This window comes from Chlorocebus sabaeus, chromosome 10 (assembly GCF_047675955.1).
Source record: "Chlorocebus sabaeus isolate Y175 chromosome 10, mChlSab1.0.hap1, whole genome shotgun sequence".
In the NCBI taxonomy this organism is placed as follows: Eukaryota; Metazoa; Chordata; class Mammalia; order Primates; family Cercopithecidae; genus Chlorocebus; species Chlorocebus sabaeus.
Window position 1 is genome coordinate 28,031,552 of NC_132913.1, and position 22,547 is coordinate 28,054,098.

Genomic DNA, 22,547 nt, shown 5'->3' on the forward strand with positions numbered 1-22,547 from the left:
GTTTTCTTCTGCCTGGGGCAAGTAAAGATTCCAAACCAGTGTGACCCATTGCCTGCACGGGGAAGGCAAACCCTAGAATCTGATCTCTATTTTATCTCCTGATGTGCAGACAGCGCTCTCAATTGGTATGTCCAATAAATTCTGCTTGCTTGATGGTCATCACCTATCTTCAGAAATAGCAGTCTCCTTGGTTTTCTATTTTTCCCCTACTCTTCTCTGCTTTGGTCGACATACCCCCAATCCTTCAGATGAAAATCCCTTTCTTAGTGTTCAAAATCATTCTGGAAAATTTTTCCTAAGAAAAGTATGTGAAGCTAAGGATTTTCATGGAAGAGACTAATGTATGAAAGTAGAGCACATTTTTTTTTGGGGGGGGGGGTTGTTTTTGTTGTTGTTGTTTTAAGAAAGAGAATTCTGCTAATGTCATGGATTATGAAGCAAAAAGTAAGAAAGGACTAGCAGATGTGGGGCTGTACTGGCTGCCATCTCTAATCCAATTGCCACTTGGGCAGTGTGACAAGTCTACCTATGTAAACCATCTGTTATTTCTCTCACTCCATTTCACTGCACACAATTTGGACAAGCAAAAACAAAAATGCAGAATGCTTAGAGCCAAACAATGCAGTGCTTTGGGATATGGAATTCTTTTGTTGATGTAGTCCGTTTGAAGGCCCCTAGTTCATTCAGATTCTGTGCTTAAATATACATTGTATATATTTTGCCAGGTTATATTTTCTTATTCTTGTATTTTTTTAGTCAAGAACAGGATAAGACCTCTTTGAAGACCTGACAAATTAAGACTCCTAAGGCAGGTTTGTTAATGCTTTCAAAGCTCATTATGCACCTATGTTAAAGGCATTTCTCCTACAGTAGTAAGCAACATTTTCCTTTTTTCTTTTTTATTAGAAGCAAGAATAGAAACCTTCTATTGTTGAATTGAGGAGCTAGTATGAAAAAGAGCACATTATGTATTCAAAACCTGGCACAAATTCATTAGTGTGACTTACCTTGCTGTGCTTCTTTATCATATACTTTCATATGAACTACCCCAGATGTTTTATTCCGTAAGATGGTAGGGTTTCTTCCATCTCTTTTGCTGCAGGTTCCCAGCTGAGCTAAGTTTTGGTCTGCCCACCACAGTTTCTTATCTAGTAAAAGAAAAGATATTATTTAAAGGAAAGTATAATTTTCTTATTAAATAATAATAAATAGTTACTAAACTATAATACTTTCTGATTTCTTTTGTTATGTTTCCAAACTCTGTTTCTAAGGGTAACAGTAAAATCACTGTTACATTTAAAAATGCAGCTCGTAGTGACGTTTTATTGTTCAAACTTTCCTCCTCCTCTACAGTTAGATTCTTCAATTTAACTATTTTTTTCTTAGAAAAGAATATATAATATTTTTATATTATATTTTACATAATATGTAAGTATAAAGATATAAACAAAAACATATTTCAAATTAATATAAAATCAGCTTTTATTTTTACATACTTAAACATGATCATGTAGTTTTATACTATATGTATTTGTAAATAAACGGCAAAATCTAACAAAATAGCTAAACAACAATTATAAAATATACATTGTTCTCCAACCTTCTATTTATTAAAACTGTGTAAGTTTATATTTTTATTTTATTATTTTATTTATTTATTCATTCATTTATTTATTTATTTATTTTTTGAGATAGGGTCTCGCTCTGTCGCCCAGGCTGGAGTGCAGTGGCAAGATCTCGTCTCACTGCAAGCTCCGCCTCGTGGGTTCACGCCATTCTCCTGCCTCAGCCTCCCCAGCAGCTGGGATTACAGGTGCCCGCCATCGCGCCTGGCTAATTTTTTGTATTTTTAGTAGAGACGGGGTTTCACTGTGTTAGCCAGGATGGTCTCAATCTCCTGACCTTGTGATCCGCCCGCCTTGGCCTCCCAAAGTGCTGGGATTACAGAAATGAGCCACCTGGCCAAAAGTGTGTAAGCTTTTAATCATTTGTGCTCTCCGTTACTGGTCTCTTCACAATTATTAACCTTCTCTATTTCTCCTAGTGACCCTTTCTCCAAAACTGTATTAATTTATAGTTACCACCTACTGAATGCTCATTTGATACCAGAGAATCTACAGTGTGCCACGGATTAAAAAAAAAAAAAAAAAAAATAGAGCTCTCCCCCTCATATTGTATTATTTCAAATTGTGAAAGCAAAACTGTAAGGAAACCATTATCATTCCATTTTATAAAGAATCTGAGACTCTATGAAGATTAAGTAACTTAATCAAAGTTACATATTTGGTCTCCCTATCTGCAAAACTTGTGTTCTTTCCAAGACTCCATGAGAACATTAAAAATATTTAAGGCAATGCAGGAATTTAAAATGAAGTTATAATGTAAAAGGATTTGAATGATTTAGACTTATAAATAAGAAAAGAATTAATGGCCACAAATTGAGACCACAAATCAATTTCTACCTAGAAGTTGAAATAAGGTTATTTAACTCTATTTGAGCAATGAAATAAAGATATTTTTATATGTAATACCACTTCCATCTCCTTAGCTCTTTGTCCTTAGTACACAGAGGGCTGACAGCGGATAAAATGTCTCAAATAAGTAGCCACAGCTCTTTAGTAAGATATTCAGTGAAGAGGTTTTGAATATTAAAGCTGGTGCCATGCAACACAGTTCTCTTCATTCTGGCATTCACGGGAATCAAATCCTGACCCCCAGGTCCCTCCTAAAATAAACCTGCAAGTTACGGTGTCCAATGCCTTGCAGAGCTCCTCTCAAGGAAGATACCCAGTGAAAAGACTTCTACTCTCATAAAAGTAAAAGACATCCATGAAAGATACACAGTCCTTCTTTGTTAAACATCATAGGAAATCAAGGCTCTCCAGCTCAATGGGAAAAACTAGCACAATGAAAAATAAACACTAAGATAAACATAGGTGCACAAAATAATAATTTAGAAAAAATCTTATTTTTTAAAATTACCTAATATCTAATTAACATATGCAAGAGATTCTAGTACGTACGCCACTCAAGAAGATAAAAGATGCTGTAAAAAATGAGCAATTACAAAAGAAGAGTCTTCAGAGATTAAAAAAATCTACTAAAAAGTATTTTTCAATAGAATCATCAGAAAATATGGTGGAGGCAACCTTCCAAAATATAGAGAAAAAAGACCAAAGAAACCTTAGAAAATAATAGGGGGGAAGAAAAAAAAAGTAGAATATTTGTTTCAAAAACCCAGTAGCCAGTAGCATTAAACTGTACTAGGAATCACTGAATTCACGATTGCCATACACTATTGCCATACACTTGACTAAAAAAATACAGGAAGGAAGGAAAAAAAAAAAAAACACACCAGTTTCATTTAAAAGTTACCTTAATTGATCAATAAAAAGTATTAATTTTATTAAAGCTGGGACATGACATTTGAATATTGTGTCATAGAATAAAAAGTGCATAAGGCCCTTCTGCTGCATACCAACATACAATTGCCTGGAGGGAATGTCTTATGAGATTGCTTGAGCTGCAAAAAGAATTAGCTACTTTTTTCATAGAACATCATTTTATCTTTGAAGAATGACTGACAGACTATGGTTATTCAGAGTTAAATATTGAAAAGATGTTTACTCAAAAATGAATGAAATATAAAAAACTGTCACATAAGAAAACTGAGATAATTTATTTTCAATGATAAAATTAAAGCTTTCCAATGAAGATTAGAGTGTTGGGAAACTTCTATCAATACCATAAGTTTGACAGTTTCCTAATACCTAAAAATTTTTCTAATGAGATTTCTGGCAATATTCATGAAGGTATTTTTTTTGATATGGTATAATGAAATATGTCTACACTGGGAAGATATACATAACTGAAGGAAGCAATGTTTTTCAAATGAACACCACAAGCAAAGCCAAAATCATGCATAGTAAATGATTAATTTGTAGTGAAAATTAGGCCAATAAATTATATATGAGAGGAAATAAAAGTTTAATGATATGCTCTTTGCTATTCACCTTTAAGAAACTAACATTTGTTGAGTTTTGGTGTAGTTTTAAAAGAAGAATGTTCACAATCACCTGAAAAAGCTTTCAAAATAATCCTCTCTATTCTAATGGCATATATATGAACCCACACAACATCTCCTGAAGCAGATGTGAAAATTCAGCTATATTATATTAAGATATTCAGAAAATTTGCAAAATGTAGACCATTGCCACTCTCCTAATTATTTTAAGAAAATATAACTATTAACATTAAAAATATAACATACAAACCTTAATGTTTATTTTGTAATGTTTAAGTGAATTTGTAATAAATATTTTTTTTTAATTTTATCAGGTTTAATATCTAATATTGCTATGTATAACCCAAATCTAAAAAACTCTTAGGGATCTCAATAATTTTTAAGACTATAAAATGGTCCTGCAACCAAAAAGTTTGAGGATGACAGTTTCAAGTGATTCACCAGCAAAAAGAATAGAAAAAATGAATATATGCATGTAACATTTCAGAACACTGTGCTTAAAAAGAAAAATCTTTTTTAAAAGTTTGGAGATAAGAAAAAGGTAAGTCACTTATAAAGGATTACTCAGTCCTTCTTTGCTAACTGTCATACTAGACTTCTCTTCACCATTGCTAGAAACAAGAAAACATTGAAGCAATGCCTGGGAAATTCTTAGGGGAAATTACAATCTAGGTAGAACTGTATAGTAAACTATTAATTAAGCGTAAGAAGTGTGGCTGGGCATGGTGGCTCACGCCTGTAATCCCAGCACTTTGGGAGGCCAAAGCGGGTGGATCACAAGGTCAGGAGTTCGAGACCAGCCTGACCAACATGGTGAAATCCCTTCTCTAATAAAAATACAGAAATTATTCAGGTGTGGTTATGTACGCCTATAATCCCAGCTACTCAGGAGGCTGAGTCAGGAGAATAGCTTGAACCCAGGAGTCAGAGGTTGCAGTGAGCCGAGATCGTGCCACTGCACTCCAGCCCGGGTAACATAGCAAGACTCCATCTCAAGAAAAAAAAAAAGGGTGTGTGTGTGTCTGTCTCTCTGTGAGTGTGTGTGTGTGCGCGCGCGTGTGTGTGTAGCAGTGCAGAGGGGAGACAAATATCATAAATTTACCTCCCATGAACTCTTTCTTAAACAGAAACTGAAAGTTAAGCTGGAACAAAATGAGAAAATAAGTCAAGATAATGAGAAGGAATCTAAAAAACAGGAAACTTAACAAAGCCAGATGGCAAAGGAAAGCCCCAGAATAAATGCTATGAGGCGAACATAAAAAGCTGTCTATATTGGATCATGAGAATAGAAGACTCTGAGAGTAGGAACTCCAGGAAAAGAGAAAGAAAAAAAAGGAAGGAAGAAGAAAGAAAGAAATGAAAACAGAAAGGGAGGAAGGAAGGAAAGAAAGTAGTACAACTACAACTAATAATAGACAGCTGTAAGAGATTTGTCCCTGAGAAGCAGGAGTGGGTTTAGTAAGATTAGAGTAGGACACATTGCTATTGATAATTGATAAGAATTTCCTCTGTATTATTTTTTCTGTTATTATATGTATATTACTTCAGAAATAAAATTTATAAACATATTAAAGCATAAATTACGGACAAAATTTAAAAATTAACAACAGGAATTTACCTGAAGTGCAGAATTGAGGGCCTACTGGGCTGGCTGTCTGACTAAAGAAAAAGGCCATAGTTAAAGTTCAAATCAAAATGTGTTCCATTTCTGTCTCCTAGGCCAAAGCCCCTCACCATGGGGACACGGGTGATTGAGTGAGGCTAAGACTATAACACTGAAGCACAGGGGTGTTTTCATTTGGACCACCCCTAACTGAATGTTAGGGAAATGAAGACATTCCCTCCTTACTTACCCGCTCAGACCCAATGTGTCTTGAGCAGAAGCTACACACATAAAAGCTAAAGAGAGCTATGGGGGTAGATGATTCTCCAAGATGTTTCTCTCTGCAAATTATCACATTCAGTCAGCTAAGTAATTTCTTATGGGCTTTGGTTATATTCATTTAAAACTGAACATTTGAGCACATCTCTATGGAAAGATAATAAAAAAAAATTGTTTCTGATTGCATTATTTTTATTGCTAGAGGAGACTAGAAACAAGACTTTTAAAAAATCTGTCTTCCTTGACCACCAGAAGGTAGCCAAACTGTGGCAGACACTGTGGTTGTTTACCCTACCTTTTGGCCCTGGAGAAAACTAATTTCCACAGGCAATATGTAAAATGCCAGACTCACCCTTTTTTGGCTCCCTAGGCAGTAGAGATGTCTATGAAACCCAGTTCTGGATCATAGTTTTGGGTGGGTAGGGCTTCTAAGAGTAGCACAAAACCACCCACTGTTCACACATAAAGTTTCTGAGCATGATCATTTGGATTCTGATGGCATGGTACAGAGTCGGTAAATAAATGGGTAAAGGAGCAGACTACAAAGAACCACGGCCTTGAAGACCATGACCAAAGAAGCTTGTGCTCATCAAGGACCATTAGGACTCAGACAACAGGCATCTCAAGAATGACCAGTGTCAATCTAAGACCTCAATTGTCCTGGAAAAATTATTCTAGGTTGTTACAGTCATCTAAAACTTATCTTTCATCAGGCATAATTCTTGCTTAAGATTCTTCAAAGCCTCCTCATTATATACAGCTTCAAATTTTAAATTCTCTATCAGATTTTTAAAGCCCTACAAATCAAATTTATTCCACCTACTGAGACTCCTTTCCAATTCCAGTCTTATCATCTTACAATATTCATTAATCCATTGATTCAATTAATGTTGAGCATCTATTATTTGTAAAGTATGATTCCAGATGATGGAAAAATGACAGGAGACAAGAGTAGTAAGATCTCTGCCATTATAGACCTAATATTCTAGTAACAGAGACAGACATACATAAATAACCAAATAGAAAAGAAATAAGACTGCTATTAGCGTTTGAAGGAAATAGTCATGGTTCAATTCTTATTTATGATGGTTTCCATACATGTGTCTGCACATAACTCTACTATATCCACCTTTCGGTGCACGAGTATAACCACATCCTAAGTATTTCACACTAGCACAGCCCACACTGATGCATCCTTCTCCCTCATTCTAAGGCTCCTCTACAGACAGATTCACATGATTTTATATGTAATGGTTGCTTTTCCTTATTGTTTCACTTGTACTAATTTTGACTCCTTATCCAGGGATGAAAGCTCTTGAGAACAAGGATCCTGTCTTGTAATTCTTTATATTCTTCACAGTGTTTTGCATTCTTTTGAACTTTGTTTTTGACTACATAATTATTACTTGGAATCACATTTGTTCATCTCACATTTTTTGTTGTTATTGTTTCACACTGTTATTGACATGAAGATGTTACAATCTTCAGAAATTATTGAAACTCAAACACTGCTTGCTTAAGCTGTACAGAAGCAAGGAGCTAATATAGGGTAGGGGTTAAGCTGTGTATAAGTAATAATGAGTAAATCTACTTCATGGTTAGGGGCTAAATTGTAACTCCCACCCAAAATTTATATGCTGAATTCTTAAGTCCCAGGACTTCAGACTGAGACTGTATTCAGAGAGAGAGTCTTCAAAGAAGTATTTAATAATTAAGTTTAAATGAGGCCCCATTAGGATGGACCTTAATCCAGTGTGACTGGTTTTCTTATAGGAAGAGGACAGTGGGACACAGATATGCACTGAGGAAAGGCCACATGAAACCACAGGGAGAAGACAGTCATCTACAAATAAGGAGAGTGACCTTAGAAGAATCTAGCCCTGACAACACCTTGATCTCAGACCTCTCTCCTCCAGAACTACTAGAAAATAAACTTCTGTTAAGTCATCCAGTCTGTGGGAATTCGTTATAGCAGTCCTAGCAAAATCATACATTCACTAACAGGGATATTAAAAGGAATTAATGAAATATTTTAATATTTATATGTTAAATATGTTAATATTAATAATTAATATAAATATAAATTGACCCTACCATACAGTCTCCAAAATCTTCTCCAAAAGAGAGAGAAAGAAAAGAAGGAATATGATATTTACCAAGCACTTACTAAGTTCCAGGCCCTTTGCAAGTCTCTAAATTTAGTAAATACAGTTGTCTTATTTCATTGTCATAAAAGCAATATGATGTGTTAACACACACTCTGTTAAAAATAAGCAAATGGAAAAGCGAAGGGTGGCCTTCCTGAAGGTCACACAGCAGGAGTGTGGCGTTAACTCCCAGTCAGCATTACTTGAATTTCAACGCTCTTTCCACTACATTGCCCTCCCTATTCGTAAAATAGTCTCCCACTGAACCTAATAACACTATACTACTCAGTGCAAACATAACTTGATTAATATAAATTGAATTAAAGTTTCAACCCAAATTAAAGGCAGTTGCAATACATATATCAATTGTATTTTGGAATTATAATTATTAAATGTTGATAACGCTTTACCTCTTAAGATGTATCATTCAAATAACTTATTTTTGAAAAAATCAGAATATGTATTTTTACTGCCCTATGCCAGCATTGTTGAGATCCATGATTTAAAATTAGATTTTTCTCAAAAATCAGCCCTTCATGTTTCAAATAGAAAATATGCCTAGTTACATTTGAATTTCAGATAAATAAAGAATAATTTATTAAGATATACCAAAAAAATCTGTTATTTATTTGGAATTAAATTTTAACTGGGTGTCTTGTATTTTATCTGGCCAATTTTATCTCTTCTCTCCTGGCAAACCAAAATTTATAAGAAAACAATGAAAAATTCATAAGGCTACACATACGAAGAATAGGAGAGAAGCCTATGGCAATAAAAAACAGAAGTAGATTGAAAGTAAATTATAATTGGTCATGATTTAATCGATAAAATTAAAGTCTAGACCTGCAATAGGAGGTCAGATGCAAGTTAATTTGTACTGCAGAAGCTCAGACTAGATTAGAAATTGTGGGCCTTAAAATGTCTAAAAATAGGGAGATAGATGCAATTGAAAATAGGAGGATCACTTCAGTCTATTAAAAAAGTGGTTAGAACCCAGAGTACATTGCCAAGGGTGTGCCTTTCCTCAAGTCTGGTGAAAGATTAGAAATTCACCCAAAAGGATTACCGAAAAGGACACTGAGAAGAAGGATTAAGCGATAATCTACCTTAGAAGTTCTCAAATTTCAGCCTGAATTAGAATTACCTGGAGCGCTACTTAAAACATAGATTGCTGGGCCCCACTGCAGACTGTATGATTCAGTAGTTCAAGGGTGGGGTCCAAAATTTTACATTTATGAAAAGTTCTCAGGTGATGCAGATGTGCTGCTGGCCGGGTAGGTCTTCGCTTGAGACAAACATTAGCATAAGCTGGAAGACCTTTTTAAAAATGTCTGGGTGCCACCCCTAGAGATTGTCACTGAATTGTTTTGGCCTATGTCATGAACATGAGACTTTTTCAAATTTCCCACTATCATGTGCAAATAGGGTTAAGAACCGCAGACCTATCAGACCCCTACCTCAACTTTTGGGGAGGCTGACATCCAGGTTTCTATGCCCCATGTGAGATATTAAAAGGTTTCCCCCGTTGGGGGAATCTGTCTAGACCGATGCTCTGAAGAAAGAGATAATTGGAGGATTCTGCTTCCTCACACACACACACAAAAGGCTCGGTGCAGCTATTTTTAAAGATGTTTATCATTACATAAGGTCTGCTGCTTGAACTCAGAATTTCTGATGATCTTTAGAAAGACGAAGATGCAGCCCAGAAACACCAGACAATTAAAGAATGACTACATCATGAGCAAGAAATGAAATTAAATAAACATAAAAAAAAATTCAGAAGAAACAGAAGCAGCTGCAAAAATAGAAAACAACAGAGAATAAAATGAAAACAAATAAATATCCTCAGAGAGATTACAGAAATGATATACATGAAGCAAGAGGAGGTTATAATGCAGAAAGGGTTAAAAAAAATTTGAACTGTGAGAAATTAAAAGGAGTACAGGTGAATTTAAAATGTTGATGGAAAGTTTAAAGTTGAAAAAAAAATCCTCAAGGAAATATTCTTTAAGGAAGGAAATAAACAGAAAATGAAAGTTCACCCTCTAAGTGATATGACCTTAAGAGATTATTGTAAAACAAATAAAAGAAACATTTAAAAAATAATCTGACATTATTTTTCAGAATTGAAAGACATCAGTTTTTAGATGGAAACTGCCAAATAAGTTCCCAGCAAAACAGACACATGTTGTCATGAAATGCCGGAATAAAGGAAAAAAAAAAAAAATTCTACAAGTTTCTAGAGTGAAAGAGTAATGATCAAAAGACATAAAATAGTATGGTAGCACTGGACTTCTCAACTGCGACTTATTATTGAGAAGACGAGAATGTCTGAAAAGATTTGATACCAAATTATTTCCCATCTGGATTTCCATACTCAGTTAATGAAATGTAAATATAAAAGACAGCATTGTCTTGATAAATTTGCTTCACAAGCACCTTTCTCAGAAAGCTGCTGGAAGCTGTACTTCACGAAATCAAAGGAGTAAACTGGAAAAAGTATATGATATATAGAAAATTGAGAGAGAGGCAAAAGAGAACTTTCCAGCGTGACAATGATTAGAGACTGAAGCAGGACAGCAGCAAATCTAGAGCGCAAGCTGACACATGGAAGCAGGAAATCAGAGAACTTCAAGAAAAATGCAAGTTGAGGGGTCAGCCATATCTTGAGATTCCATAGTATCAAGTCAAATAATATCTACAACTTTTAAAAAATCAATATATTTTTTAGAATATCAAAATCAGTATCACCAATATCACCAATATCAAAAAACACCCTGGGAATTTGGGAAGGGTGGGGAGTGTTCTCACTTGCGACTTCACTAACTATCCCCTATGTCACCCCAACAGCTCCCAAATCTCAATGTTATCCCTAAATATCCTCCTCATGTATTTAACTGCAGAGTAGGCCATTTCTACCTAAATACAACAAAGTCACCTCAACTTTACATTACCAAAATAAAATTTATTTTTCCCAATCGTGAGTCTTTCCCAGCAGACTTTTCTCAGCGAATGGTACCCACTCAGTCATCACAGGCAAGGCCAGACAGTCATTGTTTCTTCCCTCCCCACCTCCATTGCTTCTCCTAGACCCTGATCTAAACTGCCCACTTAACTATTTGTCCTCATTGTCTCAGGACAGCTTTACTTCCTCATCTTCCCCATAGAAACTGCTTAGTTCAGGGTCTCATCACTTCTCATTCTCCTGACTGCCATTGCTGAGGGAACACTGGAGCCATCATTCTAAAATGCAAATGTGAGCATGGCCCTCTGCTGCTTAAAACTCTCCAATGGTTTCCCCCTGCCAAAGGCATGGCACAAAGGCCATCTATGATTAGCTGTCTGCTTAATTTTCCATCTCCAGATCTGTGACTGCCCAAAGTGCTCTGTGTTCCAGGAATATTGAATTGCAGTCAACTTCCAATTTTCCAGGGATAGACTAACCATGCTATGGCAAAACATGGAAGAAAATAACCAAAAGGCAGCATATTTATAAGAGAAAATAATTAAAACTATTGTGAACAAGAGAAGTATCTACATATCAGAGTGAATTTATTATTTATAATTATGTAGGAGCCATTACACTTTTACACTGTACCTACTGCAAATCAAGAACGCCCCTCCACCTGGACAATCAGAGGTGGCTATGTTTGCTTACAGCAGTCTGTTAGTCTATTAGCTTCTCTTCTGTGTGGGAGCAGCTCTCTGCAGTGTGTCTGAAGCTCTGTGCAAAAATCTCTTTCTTGTGGCAGTGGCAGAATAGAAGTCTCTTTTCCATGCCTTTTCTCAAGATTTTTTTCTTTTTTTTTCTTTTTTTTCTTAAGCAGAGAATTTGGAGGACAATGAAGGTAAGATGGAGAGCACTGAAGAACAAAGCCCAGAATTTGCTTTCAAGCCTTTGTGGCCTTGAACTGACAGATACGGCCCAAAACTCTTTCCATGCATTGTTATATTGACAGACTTTCCTCATCGAGAGCTGAGGGGGCAGTCTGGGGTTACACAGAGAAAAACTGGAGAATGGCAGGTAATTTAATTTCCCAGGTGATGGCTTGACTGTTGCCAGCTAACTAATATTTGTTCAATGTGAAGGGGAGAATGACAGTGAGCGCGAGGAGTTAGCTGACAAACACAAGGCAGCTCTGAATGACTGCTTGCTGGGATATTTAGAAAATAAAATGTAGAGTTCATTCAGTGAAAACCGATGTTACCTAAAATTATTTTCATTTGAAAAAGGAAGAAGAGGAAGAGTAGGATGGGGAAGAAGAGGGAAATAACTACTCAGCTAACACAGCAAACTATTTAAACATTTTAATTTAATACATTTGTATTAAATATCCATCTTAAATCACAAATGGGAATTAAGTGGGTCTGAACCACATTTTATCCGTGCTCGCCTCCTATTTTCCACTACCAGGTAATGGGTTAATATAGAGTTGATAGTATTTCTAGTTTCCAAAAGGATAAATCCGAAACATCTCTGTGCCATTTTGTGCTGGCCTTAATTTACTTCTTCCACCTGGACTCTTTCCCTCCAGTGCTACTCCCTCCACTCACTTCTACTCCCATTATCTGAATAATGGACACATATTTCCAGATTTGGCTCAAATGGTATCATTATTTGGAAAGTTTACTAGTCTCCAAGAGGTAGAAGGATTCACCTGAACCCTTATGGGTTTGTGGTCTGTGTATAATTATATCATAGCATTCATAGTCTTATAGGACTTTATTTATTTACATGTCTATCTTCTTGGTTAAAACATAATATATATATATATATTTTTTGGAGACAGGTTCTCATTCTGTCATTCAGGCCAGAATGAAGTAGACCAATCAGGGCTCACTGTAGCCTCCACCTCCTGAGATCAAGCAATTCTCCTAGCTCAGCCTCCTGAATAGCGAGGACTACAGGCACCTACCACCCTGCCCAGATAATTTATTTTTTTATGGGGTCAGGGTCTCATTATATTGCTCAGGCTTGTTTTGAACTCATGGCCTCAAGTGATCTTCCTGCCTTGGCCTTCCAAAAAGCTGCAATTACAAGTGTGGAGCCACCAACCTTGACCTAAAACATAAGATTCTTCAGAGCAGGAGATAGGCCTTTATTAATTCTTTTATCTTCCACTCACTCTCCAAAATCAGGCACATGGGTGATTTTCAAGGTTGGTTGAAAGTTACATTAGGTAAGGTAATGCAGTTTGGAAGCACACAAACCTGGTGTGAAAACTGTCTGTGACACTTACTCTCTGGATGATCTTAAGTTACTTGGACTTTTTTTTTTTTTTTTTTTTTTGAGACAGAGTCTCACTCTGTCGCCCAGGCTGGAGTGCAGTGGCCGGATCTCAGCTCACTGCAAACTCCGCCTCCCGGGTTTACGCCATTCTCCTGCCTCAGCCTCCCGAGTGGCTGGAACTAGAGGCGCCCGCCACCTCACCTGGCTAGTTTTTTGGTATTTTTTAGTAGAGACGGGGTTTCACCGGATTAGCCAGGATGGGGACTCCATCTCCTGACCTCGTGATCCGCCCGTCTCGGCCTCCCAAAGTGCTGGGATTACGGGCTTGAGCCACCGCGCCCGTCCTTCTTGGACTTTAATATTAGTCCCCTAATACATAAAATGAGAAACATTCCACCATATTAATTCAATATGTAAATTATTTAGCCAAATGGTTCAAATGGTAAGGACAATAATTGGTAGCTATATGGAATAAACAAATGAATGAGTCAACAACAACAACAACAACAAAAGAAAACTTACATATGACTATACTGATTCTGCTACATAAATAACTCAGAAAAATATTTCCACCCACCATCAATGAGAATGTGTGTGGAATTATTTATCAGAATCATGGATGGATTTGCACAACTTTTCTATAATTTTACACCACTTCTCTTTTGTCTAGAGACATAAATTTTCATGGAGGCTGGTTGAGACTAATAGCGTAATTACTGTTGGTGGCAAAAAAAAATAAATTAATTAACTGTAGTAACCACTTGCAAGGTCTTATGGCCATTCTTGTAATGCAGTGGTCTCCAGTTTTACACAAAATGATATTAGAGTAGGGGCAATAAAATATTAGAACCTCTCTATTAGTATAACAGCTGAGATTAAGAATGTTAAAAAAAAAATCTTTATTTGACATTTACATATGCTCAGTTTAGGAAAGTAATGAATTATTTATCTCTTTGCTAAGAGGGCTCTGCTTAAGCAAAGTCTAAAGAGGATTAGATTAGGTGATAACCCTCCCTGTTAAAGACTTTATTGCATCCCCACAAAATGTGTATGCTGAAACTCTATCCTCAATGTGACTGTATTTGGAGATTGAGTCGTAAAAGAGATAATTAAGTTGAATGAGGTCATATGGGTGGATCTTAATCCAACAGGAAAGATATCCTTCTAAGAAAAACAGACCATAGGGATGTGCACACAGAAAAGACTGTGAGGACACAGCAAAAAGGTGCCCATTTGCTAGCCATGGAGACCTCAGAAGAAACCAAACCTACCAACACCTTGATTTTGACTTTCTAAGCCTCCAGAGTTGTGAAAAATAATGTTTATTGTTTAAGATACCCAGGCTGCGGTATTCTGTTACGGCAGCCCTAGGAGAGTAACATACTCCCCCATATCAACTTACTTATTCAGGGCAGGATAAAGTACTGTAGAAAATATTAACAAGAGTCGGAGACATTTTTGAGGTCCAGTCTGAGAAGCAAAATGGGAGCCACTGAGAGAAAATTCACCCTACATTGAAGCAGGAGTGTGAATATTACCTTAACAATATAATCCAATTACCTACCTCCAAATTACTTACCTGGGTCTTGGTGCCTTTCATTGCCCCTGCTACTGCACTAGTTCAAGCTATCATAGTCTCTCCCATGAGCTCCTAAAGTTCTCCCCCACAGTACAATTGGCACGCAATGCTGAGTACTCCTTTTAAAATCTAAACTAGGTTCTATAGCTCCTCTGTTTAACCCTTCAATTGGCTATGAAAGTGAAGCACTAAGGTTTTACTATAGTGTGTACGTTGTTCAGGACTTTCTCCCTTGACCCTCCTCTTTTCTGAATGAAGCTCCTGTCCCTTTAGCTACACCAGCTCGGACATGCCAAGCACGATCTAGCTTTAAGGACTTTTTATTTGCTATTTTATCTGCTTGGTAAGCTCTTCCTTAGAAATTTTCGCAAGGCTGATCTTTCTTGTCATCCAGGTCTATGCTCAAATAGTACCTTCTCAGAAAAAGTCTTTGGGAAGCTATCTTATTTTATTTCACACCGTTTTTCTCTATCTGACATTTTTGTATATATTTATGCATTTACTATCTACCCCAAGTAAATGCAAACTCCATGAAGGTGGGGATTTGAGTGGCCTTTTTCGCCTCTATTTTCAGCTGCCTGCAAAGGTGTAACATAGATATATTATCATGAATTACTGCTCAATATTCTGGTGGAAATTCCGGTCTGGAAAAAATTGGGGCTAATACTGAATACACCCCATATTTAGTTACTCTGGTGCCCAGGGCATGCTTTGGGCAAAAACAGCTATGTGTAAATGAGAGAGAGAGGTAAATAATCGGAAAGCTAACCACCTAGAATTATTATCTGCTAGAGCCTGGGCAGCTGTTTCATGGATTTTTCTCTTTAGCTTCATTTTGTTATCCTTAAGTAAGTGTGACACTGGAGAACAGAACTTCCTCACTTTTTCCTTAAGTACCAATAGCGCTTTGAGCTGCTGACATTGAGTTTCAGCAGTAAACCCGGAGCAGCCTTGTACTGCTCCTTCCGTGTCAGCCTTGGTAAATGGGGACATTTCTGAGGTTGGGTTCAAGTCTTCTCCTAAGTAATGAGGCCTGTCTGGAAGAGGGAGCACCTGAAGGTCAGGGATTAAGATTTCCTTCAGGATGTAGCCTTGGTTTCCTCTTGGAGATTCTAAACAATGGGAAGATCAATTTTAAATCAAAGTAAGCAATTTTAATCACCCTGCAAAATATCTGAGGCAAGTTATCTTAAGAAAAGATTGGGCCAAGGTAATGGCTCACACCTGTAATCCCAGCACTTTGGGAGGCCAAGGCAAAAGGATCACTTGATCCCAGAAGTTTGAGACCAGCCTAGGCAAAATAGCAAGACCCTGTCTCTACAAAAAATTTTTAAAATTAGCTGGGCTTGGCCGAGCATGGTGATTCATGCCTGTAATCCCAGCACTTTGGGAGGCCAAGGCAGGCAGATCCTGAAGTCAAGAGATCAAGACCATCCTGTCCAACATGGTGAAATCCTGTCTCTACTAAAAATACAAAAATTAGCTGAGCATGGTGGCGCATGCCTGTAGTCCCAGCTACTCGGAAGGCTGAGGCAGGAGAATCGTTTGAACCCAGGAGGCAGAGGTTGCAATGAGCCGAGATTGTACCACTGCACTCCAGCCTGGTGACAGATTGAGACTCCTTCTAAAAACAAACAAACAACAGCTGGGTTTGGTGGTGTACCCCCGTAATCTAAGCTACTCAGGAGACTGAGGTGAGAGAATCACCTGAGCCCAGGGTGTTAAGGTTGCAGTGAGCCATGATCTCGCCACTGTACTCTAGCCTGGGTGACAGAGTGAGACCCTATCTCTAAAGAAATTAAAAATTAAATTAAATTAAAAAGAAAAGATTGGACTTTCTGGCATTCTAGACAGGTTGTGACTTGGAATCAAAGTAATATGAATATTAATTAATATGATATTTTGTCCTGATAGAAAGGCAATCTCTGCACTCTCTGGTGACATTGCTTTAAGTTCAACCAAGTGCTATGTCTATATCTTTTAGTAATTTTTTTAATAACTTCTAGCCATTTCTAAAGGGGGCAGAAGGAGCCATAATAGACAATGAGTCCGCCAGAGCCAACTATTCATAAATTTTTACTGCTAAGTTTCTGAGAGCTGCCTTGTACCAGATTATCTTGTATCAGACCTTCCAGGTCTGTCTCTATGAACATAGCCATTGAAGGGAATCAGGATATGCCTCCCAAAATACGCCACTTTGATAAAATAATTATTTTGAGCTGAAGGCAATTGAGAATCAACAAATGCAGGAAGAATTTTCTGCCTTCCTTTTTTCTACCTGAAAGTAGGGTGTAAATTTCCCTTTCTGAAGGTGGTGTAAATTTCCCTTGTGTCAGAGTTCTCTCTCCCACACCAGGAAAAGGAGAATGACTCACTCCCTCACAGCAGGCACTGAGATGAGCGTGCATAAACAAACTTTCCTAAAATAACCCTTATCTTCCATTAATTCCCCCCATATATTTCCTGCTCGCTTTCCCACAATGGTCATCCTTTGAAGCCCAAGCCCCCTTTCCTTTGCTAAAATGATATTTAAGCCTTAAGTCTCACTACTTCTTTGATATTTCCGTATTTTCTGTGAATTCTGTACACATAAAATATTAATAAATATCATATGCCTTTTCTCCTGTCAATCTATCCTTTGTTAGTTTAATTCATAGGCCACCAGATATTGAACCTAAGAGGGCAGAGGACAAGTTTTTCCTCCCTGACACCATTCTGTAATTCCCCATCTTAGATTTTGTTGACAATCCTGTTTTATCTTCGGGTCATATGTATTTTTATACAAAACACTTTTGCTCATTATTTGAGATAACCAGAATAAGACATTCTGCTCCTGAGAAGATTCTGAAAATCATAACATTCTGAATTTAAAAAGAAATAAAAAGGAAAAAGAACTAGATGTTTCTCTAGATATTTCAAGTCTAACCAGGTATTTCAAGTGGAGAGAGAGTAAGGAAGAATAGGACTGCTTTCATTAAATGACAGAATATTTATAGTAACCCAGAGAGCAAAAGAGGATTGATATAAAGCCTTAAAAATGTGTAAAATATTTGACCTAGAAATGCTACATCTATCATTGTGTCCAAGCTCTGAAAACACCTAGTTATATGAAAGGTAGTTACAATATCTATAATTTCCAAAATAAAGGAAAATAAATGTGTATGTTTAGGTAATTATTTAAATAAAATATCTATAAGCATACAGTATAGTATTATGTAAACATTAAAATGATAGTGTAGAAATGTTCACTGACCTGAAAACCAATGATAATAACAAATTAAAAGTGAAGGCAGTTTATATATATTTTTTAAATGATATAAATTTTAGTCATTTTAAGTAAGGCTTTAAACTTTTTTATTGTAGAATTATAATTCTACAATAAAAGTTTCTGATATCTTTAAATGTTAGTCTTTTGCCATTTTTTATAATTTACTATATTAGCATTAATGTTACATAACATTAATGTTACATAACTTCAACTTTGATTTTGATTAAATCCTTTTATAGTGTGCTTCTTAAACAACTTTTTAAATATCAAATGAGAATATATAAACTAGCACTTTACTCTGGCTTGAGCACACTATACATTATTGCAATATTTTAAAAACTATTTCAAATGGCTGCTCTTAGATAATTTACTATTCTGTCATTATTATTAAAATATGAACATGTTGCTGTCACTACTACCCAACTCCTGACACTCCCAAATAAATAATACTGTAAAATTTACTGACCAGAAATATCTGTGTGGGTATAAATATAAATATATTACCAAGAAAAATGTTAACGTATGAATATTGTCACTAACGAATGATCTTTAGTGTTCTCATTTGCCATGTCCCTATCTTTCACAAATAATTTGATATGATACATTCACTTAAAAATAAAAACACACAAATCTTCCACGTTATAGCTTATTTCATCGGAAAAAGTTGCCTATTTCAATAATCATTTACCAAAATATTATGTCATTGCAACTCAGTACTTTAAATTGGACAGTATACCGTATGCTAGCTAGGAGCGTACTCTTGAATCAGAAAATGAAAATAAAACTTTAGTTTATAAAATGAGTATCATCCTATAATCTTTTATTTTATAGTTTATTTCACCATGAATGTTATGTTTTACATGTAAATCATTAAATAAACAAAAACGTACCTGGCCTTTTTTAAAAAAACTCAAGAACATTATGTTATCACTTTATTGAACGCTTATGCTTATACCTCACAATCTACTAGATTCGTTCTCAGTATGTTAGAAATAAATCACAATATAATGTTTCTGAATAGGAAATATAATTCTGAATTTGCAGATACATATAATTCTCATTATATTTGGAATTTAAAGATAGTCATTGATTTAAAAACTCTTTTAAAGATAGAGCAGTAAATTATTTGGAAATGTCATTTTAGTTATATGGATAATCACAATATATGTAATTTCCAAGAAAAGGAAAATAATTTAAATGTGAATATATAGGTAATTACTTAGCTAAAATATCAGACAGGCATACAGTGAAATACACCAAGTGTTCTTCAACTTTCACTAGATCTCTCATAAACAGAATTCTTCATAAAACATCTTGATAGTAAAATATAATGAGAAAAAAAATATATGAAATGCCAATATTCAATTTGCATAGAAATGACTTGGAGGCATACTAGCTATTAAAAAAAAAAAAAAAAAAAAAAAACTCCACGTTTATTTCAAGGGAGCTGTCCAGATGAACTTCCAAAGCATAGAATATGGTTAAATAACATTGAAATTTTACTCATATGGTATTTGTTATAGCCACTTTTTTTTTTTTTTTTTTTTTTTTTCTTTTTTTTGAGACAGAGTTTTGCTCTTGTTGCCCAGACTGGAGTCTCGGCTCACCACAACCTCTGCCTCCTGGGCTCAAGCGATTCTCCTGCCTCAGCCTCCCGAGTAGCTGGGATTACAGGCATGTGCTACTATGCTCGGCTAATTTTGTATTTTTAGTAGAGACGGGGTTTCTCCAGGTTGGTCAGGCTGGTCTCAAACTCCTGACCTCAGGTGATCCATCCACCCGTCTCAGCCTCCCAAAGTGCTGGGATTACAGGCATGAGCTACTGTGCCCGGCCGGCCACTTTCTATAACTATGGAGCTTTTATATAGTCTACTGTTCATCTAATGGAACTATAAGAAATAGTTTCCAATTTTTAAAAGTCTTAAATATTTCTCAATTAAAGACAGTACTAGAGATAATGAAATCAAATACATCCTTAAAAGAACAAATGTTTTTGTTTTTGTTTTTTTTAATCTAATTTCATAGCAGTCCTCACCAAGCCACAAGTATTATTTGTCTTACTATTACACTAACTAAAGAGTCTTCTTGTAAAGGTTTTGGGTCACCTACCTGTCTTTCTAAATCTCATCACATAGCTTTAGACAATGCACTTATCTCTATGGTAAGATAACAGAATCTTTTTTTCCTCTCATCTCTAATCTTATTAGAGTCAACTCAGCACAAAATAATCTCATCATTGGCTTTCTGAGTACTGTTTGTTTTTGATATATCTATATAAAAATTACATAGAACAATAACACCCACAATTAGAAACCTTAAAGCATACTACTTTTAAAATGTGCACATAGTTATGAGCTCTTCTTTTATCCTAGACTACTCAAAACATTTCTTGAATGGCTATAGTTTAAATATGGAACAATATTAATCAGAATTAAGTTGATACAGATGTCTATTTCAAATTTGTAATGTTTAATACTTTTCTTACACCAGATCAGATAATGCTGATATTGATTATGAAAAAGGAGAAAAATAAGACTAAACACAATAATATTCAGGCACTCATTATTTTTAAAATATATCTAAATCTAGGTATACATAGCCCCCCAAATTCCTGTAACTAGAGGCCATCTAAATCTAGATTGGGCTGAATAAAATTGCTGAGTAAAAAGGGCTTTGATCTGATTAAGTTCAGTTTAAGAGAATAAAACCGGCCAGATCATGACATAATTCCAAGACATCCACTACATTCCAACATGAGATCATACCTGGGGTATATGAGCAGACTTCAGGAATACTCTCTTGAGTTATCTTGATTTATTCTTATGCTCTAATTAAAATGCTGCTGTGATTATATTAACTCAAACACCTTTTATAAATCTAAAACACTCTTATTTTCCACTCTAAACATTTTACTACTTCTTTTTTAAATAAAGAGGGGACATGGGGGCAATACATAACAATTATGTCCCTGCTCTATACCTATCTATCTATGTACATACATACATTTTCAAATCCGTTCATTTTTAAATAATATAAATAGTGAACAATGTGTTTTTTCCTTGAAAATGATTCCAGATAAAGTTAAAATTCAGCAGTTTACAAAGAAGAAACAATCACTATTTAATACTTTTAAGTATGAAATAGTTGATATGATTTAATTATTCCATTTATGTTAATAAGACCATTTTCTGATCACCAATTATAATCTGGTTACAACAACAGTAGTATGATATACTTTAAAATTGTTGTATTTATCCATTGTGCTAAGTAATTAGCTTTAAGAAGAGCAATCTGTTGGAACATAGCATTTTAAGGTGACAAAAATTGCTGGATGAGTATCACACAGAGTCCTTTGGAGATTTTGCATAGTACTTTTCATGTAAATTTTGATGGGCAATTACTTTCATTAATGGTGGTTTGAGTACTTAGAGAAGACAACTATGTACTGTACTTAGTGCTGGGCAAATTGCCTAGATATACTTCATATATTGCTGTTACTTTAATGAATAGAGTTATGGCAATTAGAAGACTGATGGCTTAGAACATTTAGGTAGATGTATTTGAAGTTCCTTGAACTAAGTGATATTGCTCAGTGCACACTGCAAAGTAACTTATCTTTTTGAAAAGTATTATTTGAAAGCAGAATCACTCAAATTATTTAGCATAATTATAGTGCATTTAAAACAACCTGGATTGTATATATCAAATTACAGATGAAAGTGCAATACAAGTGTAACAATTAAATCTCTAGATCTTTCACTGAAAAGGGGTTGTAAACACAATATATAAATAAACAGAATACCATTAAATCTTTTAAAATGATATGTTGTTTGCCGTGCTTCTATTTATTTGTATTATCTTAAGTAGGACATTCTCACAAAAGTCAGGTATACATATTATAATAACTATATGAATACCTAATATAATTGTACTGATCATTCATTTATCTAAGAAAATTAATGTTTTAATCCCCGAGACAGGCAGCAGCTGGTATTATTTTTCTAAATTGTTTTAAAGATTTAATTAAGAGAACTATTCTCAAGCATCATAGTCCATATTCCACAAATGCTTTCTACTGAGTAATATTTCATGAATACGTGATCTCAGAAAACTGGTGTCTAGAGATAATTCTTCCCCCCAAAACCCAATCTTCTTTTAAAGTAAGTTACCAATTTCTCTACATCTAGATAATTTTAATTGCTATAATTCCATAAACATAGAAATAATTCAAGCTTTAATTTTAGAATATTTGAAATTGAAACAAACTTCTTCAAAGTTAAGTTTGTTCTAAGTAACTATAGTTATTTTCTTCATATGACTGGTTTATGGTTTATTATTTCTATAAACATTAACTATAACAACTCGAAATAATCATATTTACTAGAAATTTCTCTTATTAAAATGCATAATAAAATGC

General features: G+C 35.3%; 1 protein-coding gene across 1 annotated transcript in view; it reads right to left on the reverse strand.

The window, feature by feature from the left end:
* The window catches only part of LRP1B (LDL receptor related protein 1B), a 1,897,925-nt gene that overhangs the window by 539,695 nt on the left and 1,335,683 nt on the right, over positions 1–22,547 (reverse strand). Inside the window, exon 33 of the mRNA XM_073019651.1 lies at positions 1,008–1,148. Coding sequence (XP_072875752.1) covers positions 1,008–1,148 — 141 coding nt within the window. The remainder of the gene's footprint in view (positions 1–1,007; positions 1,149–22,547) is intronic.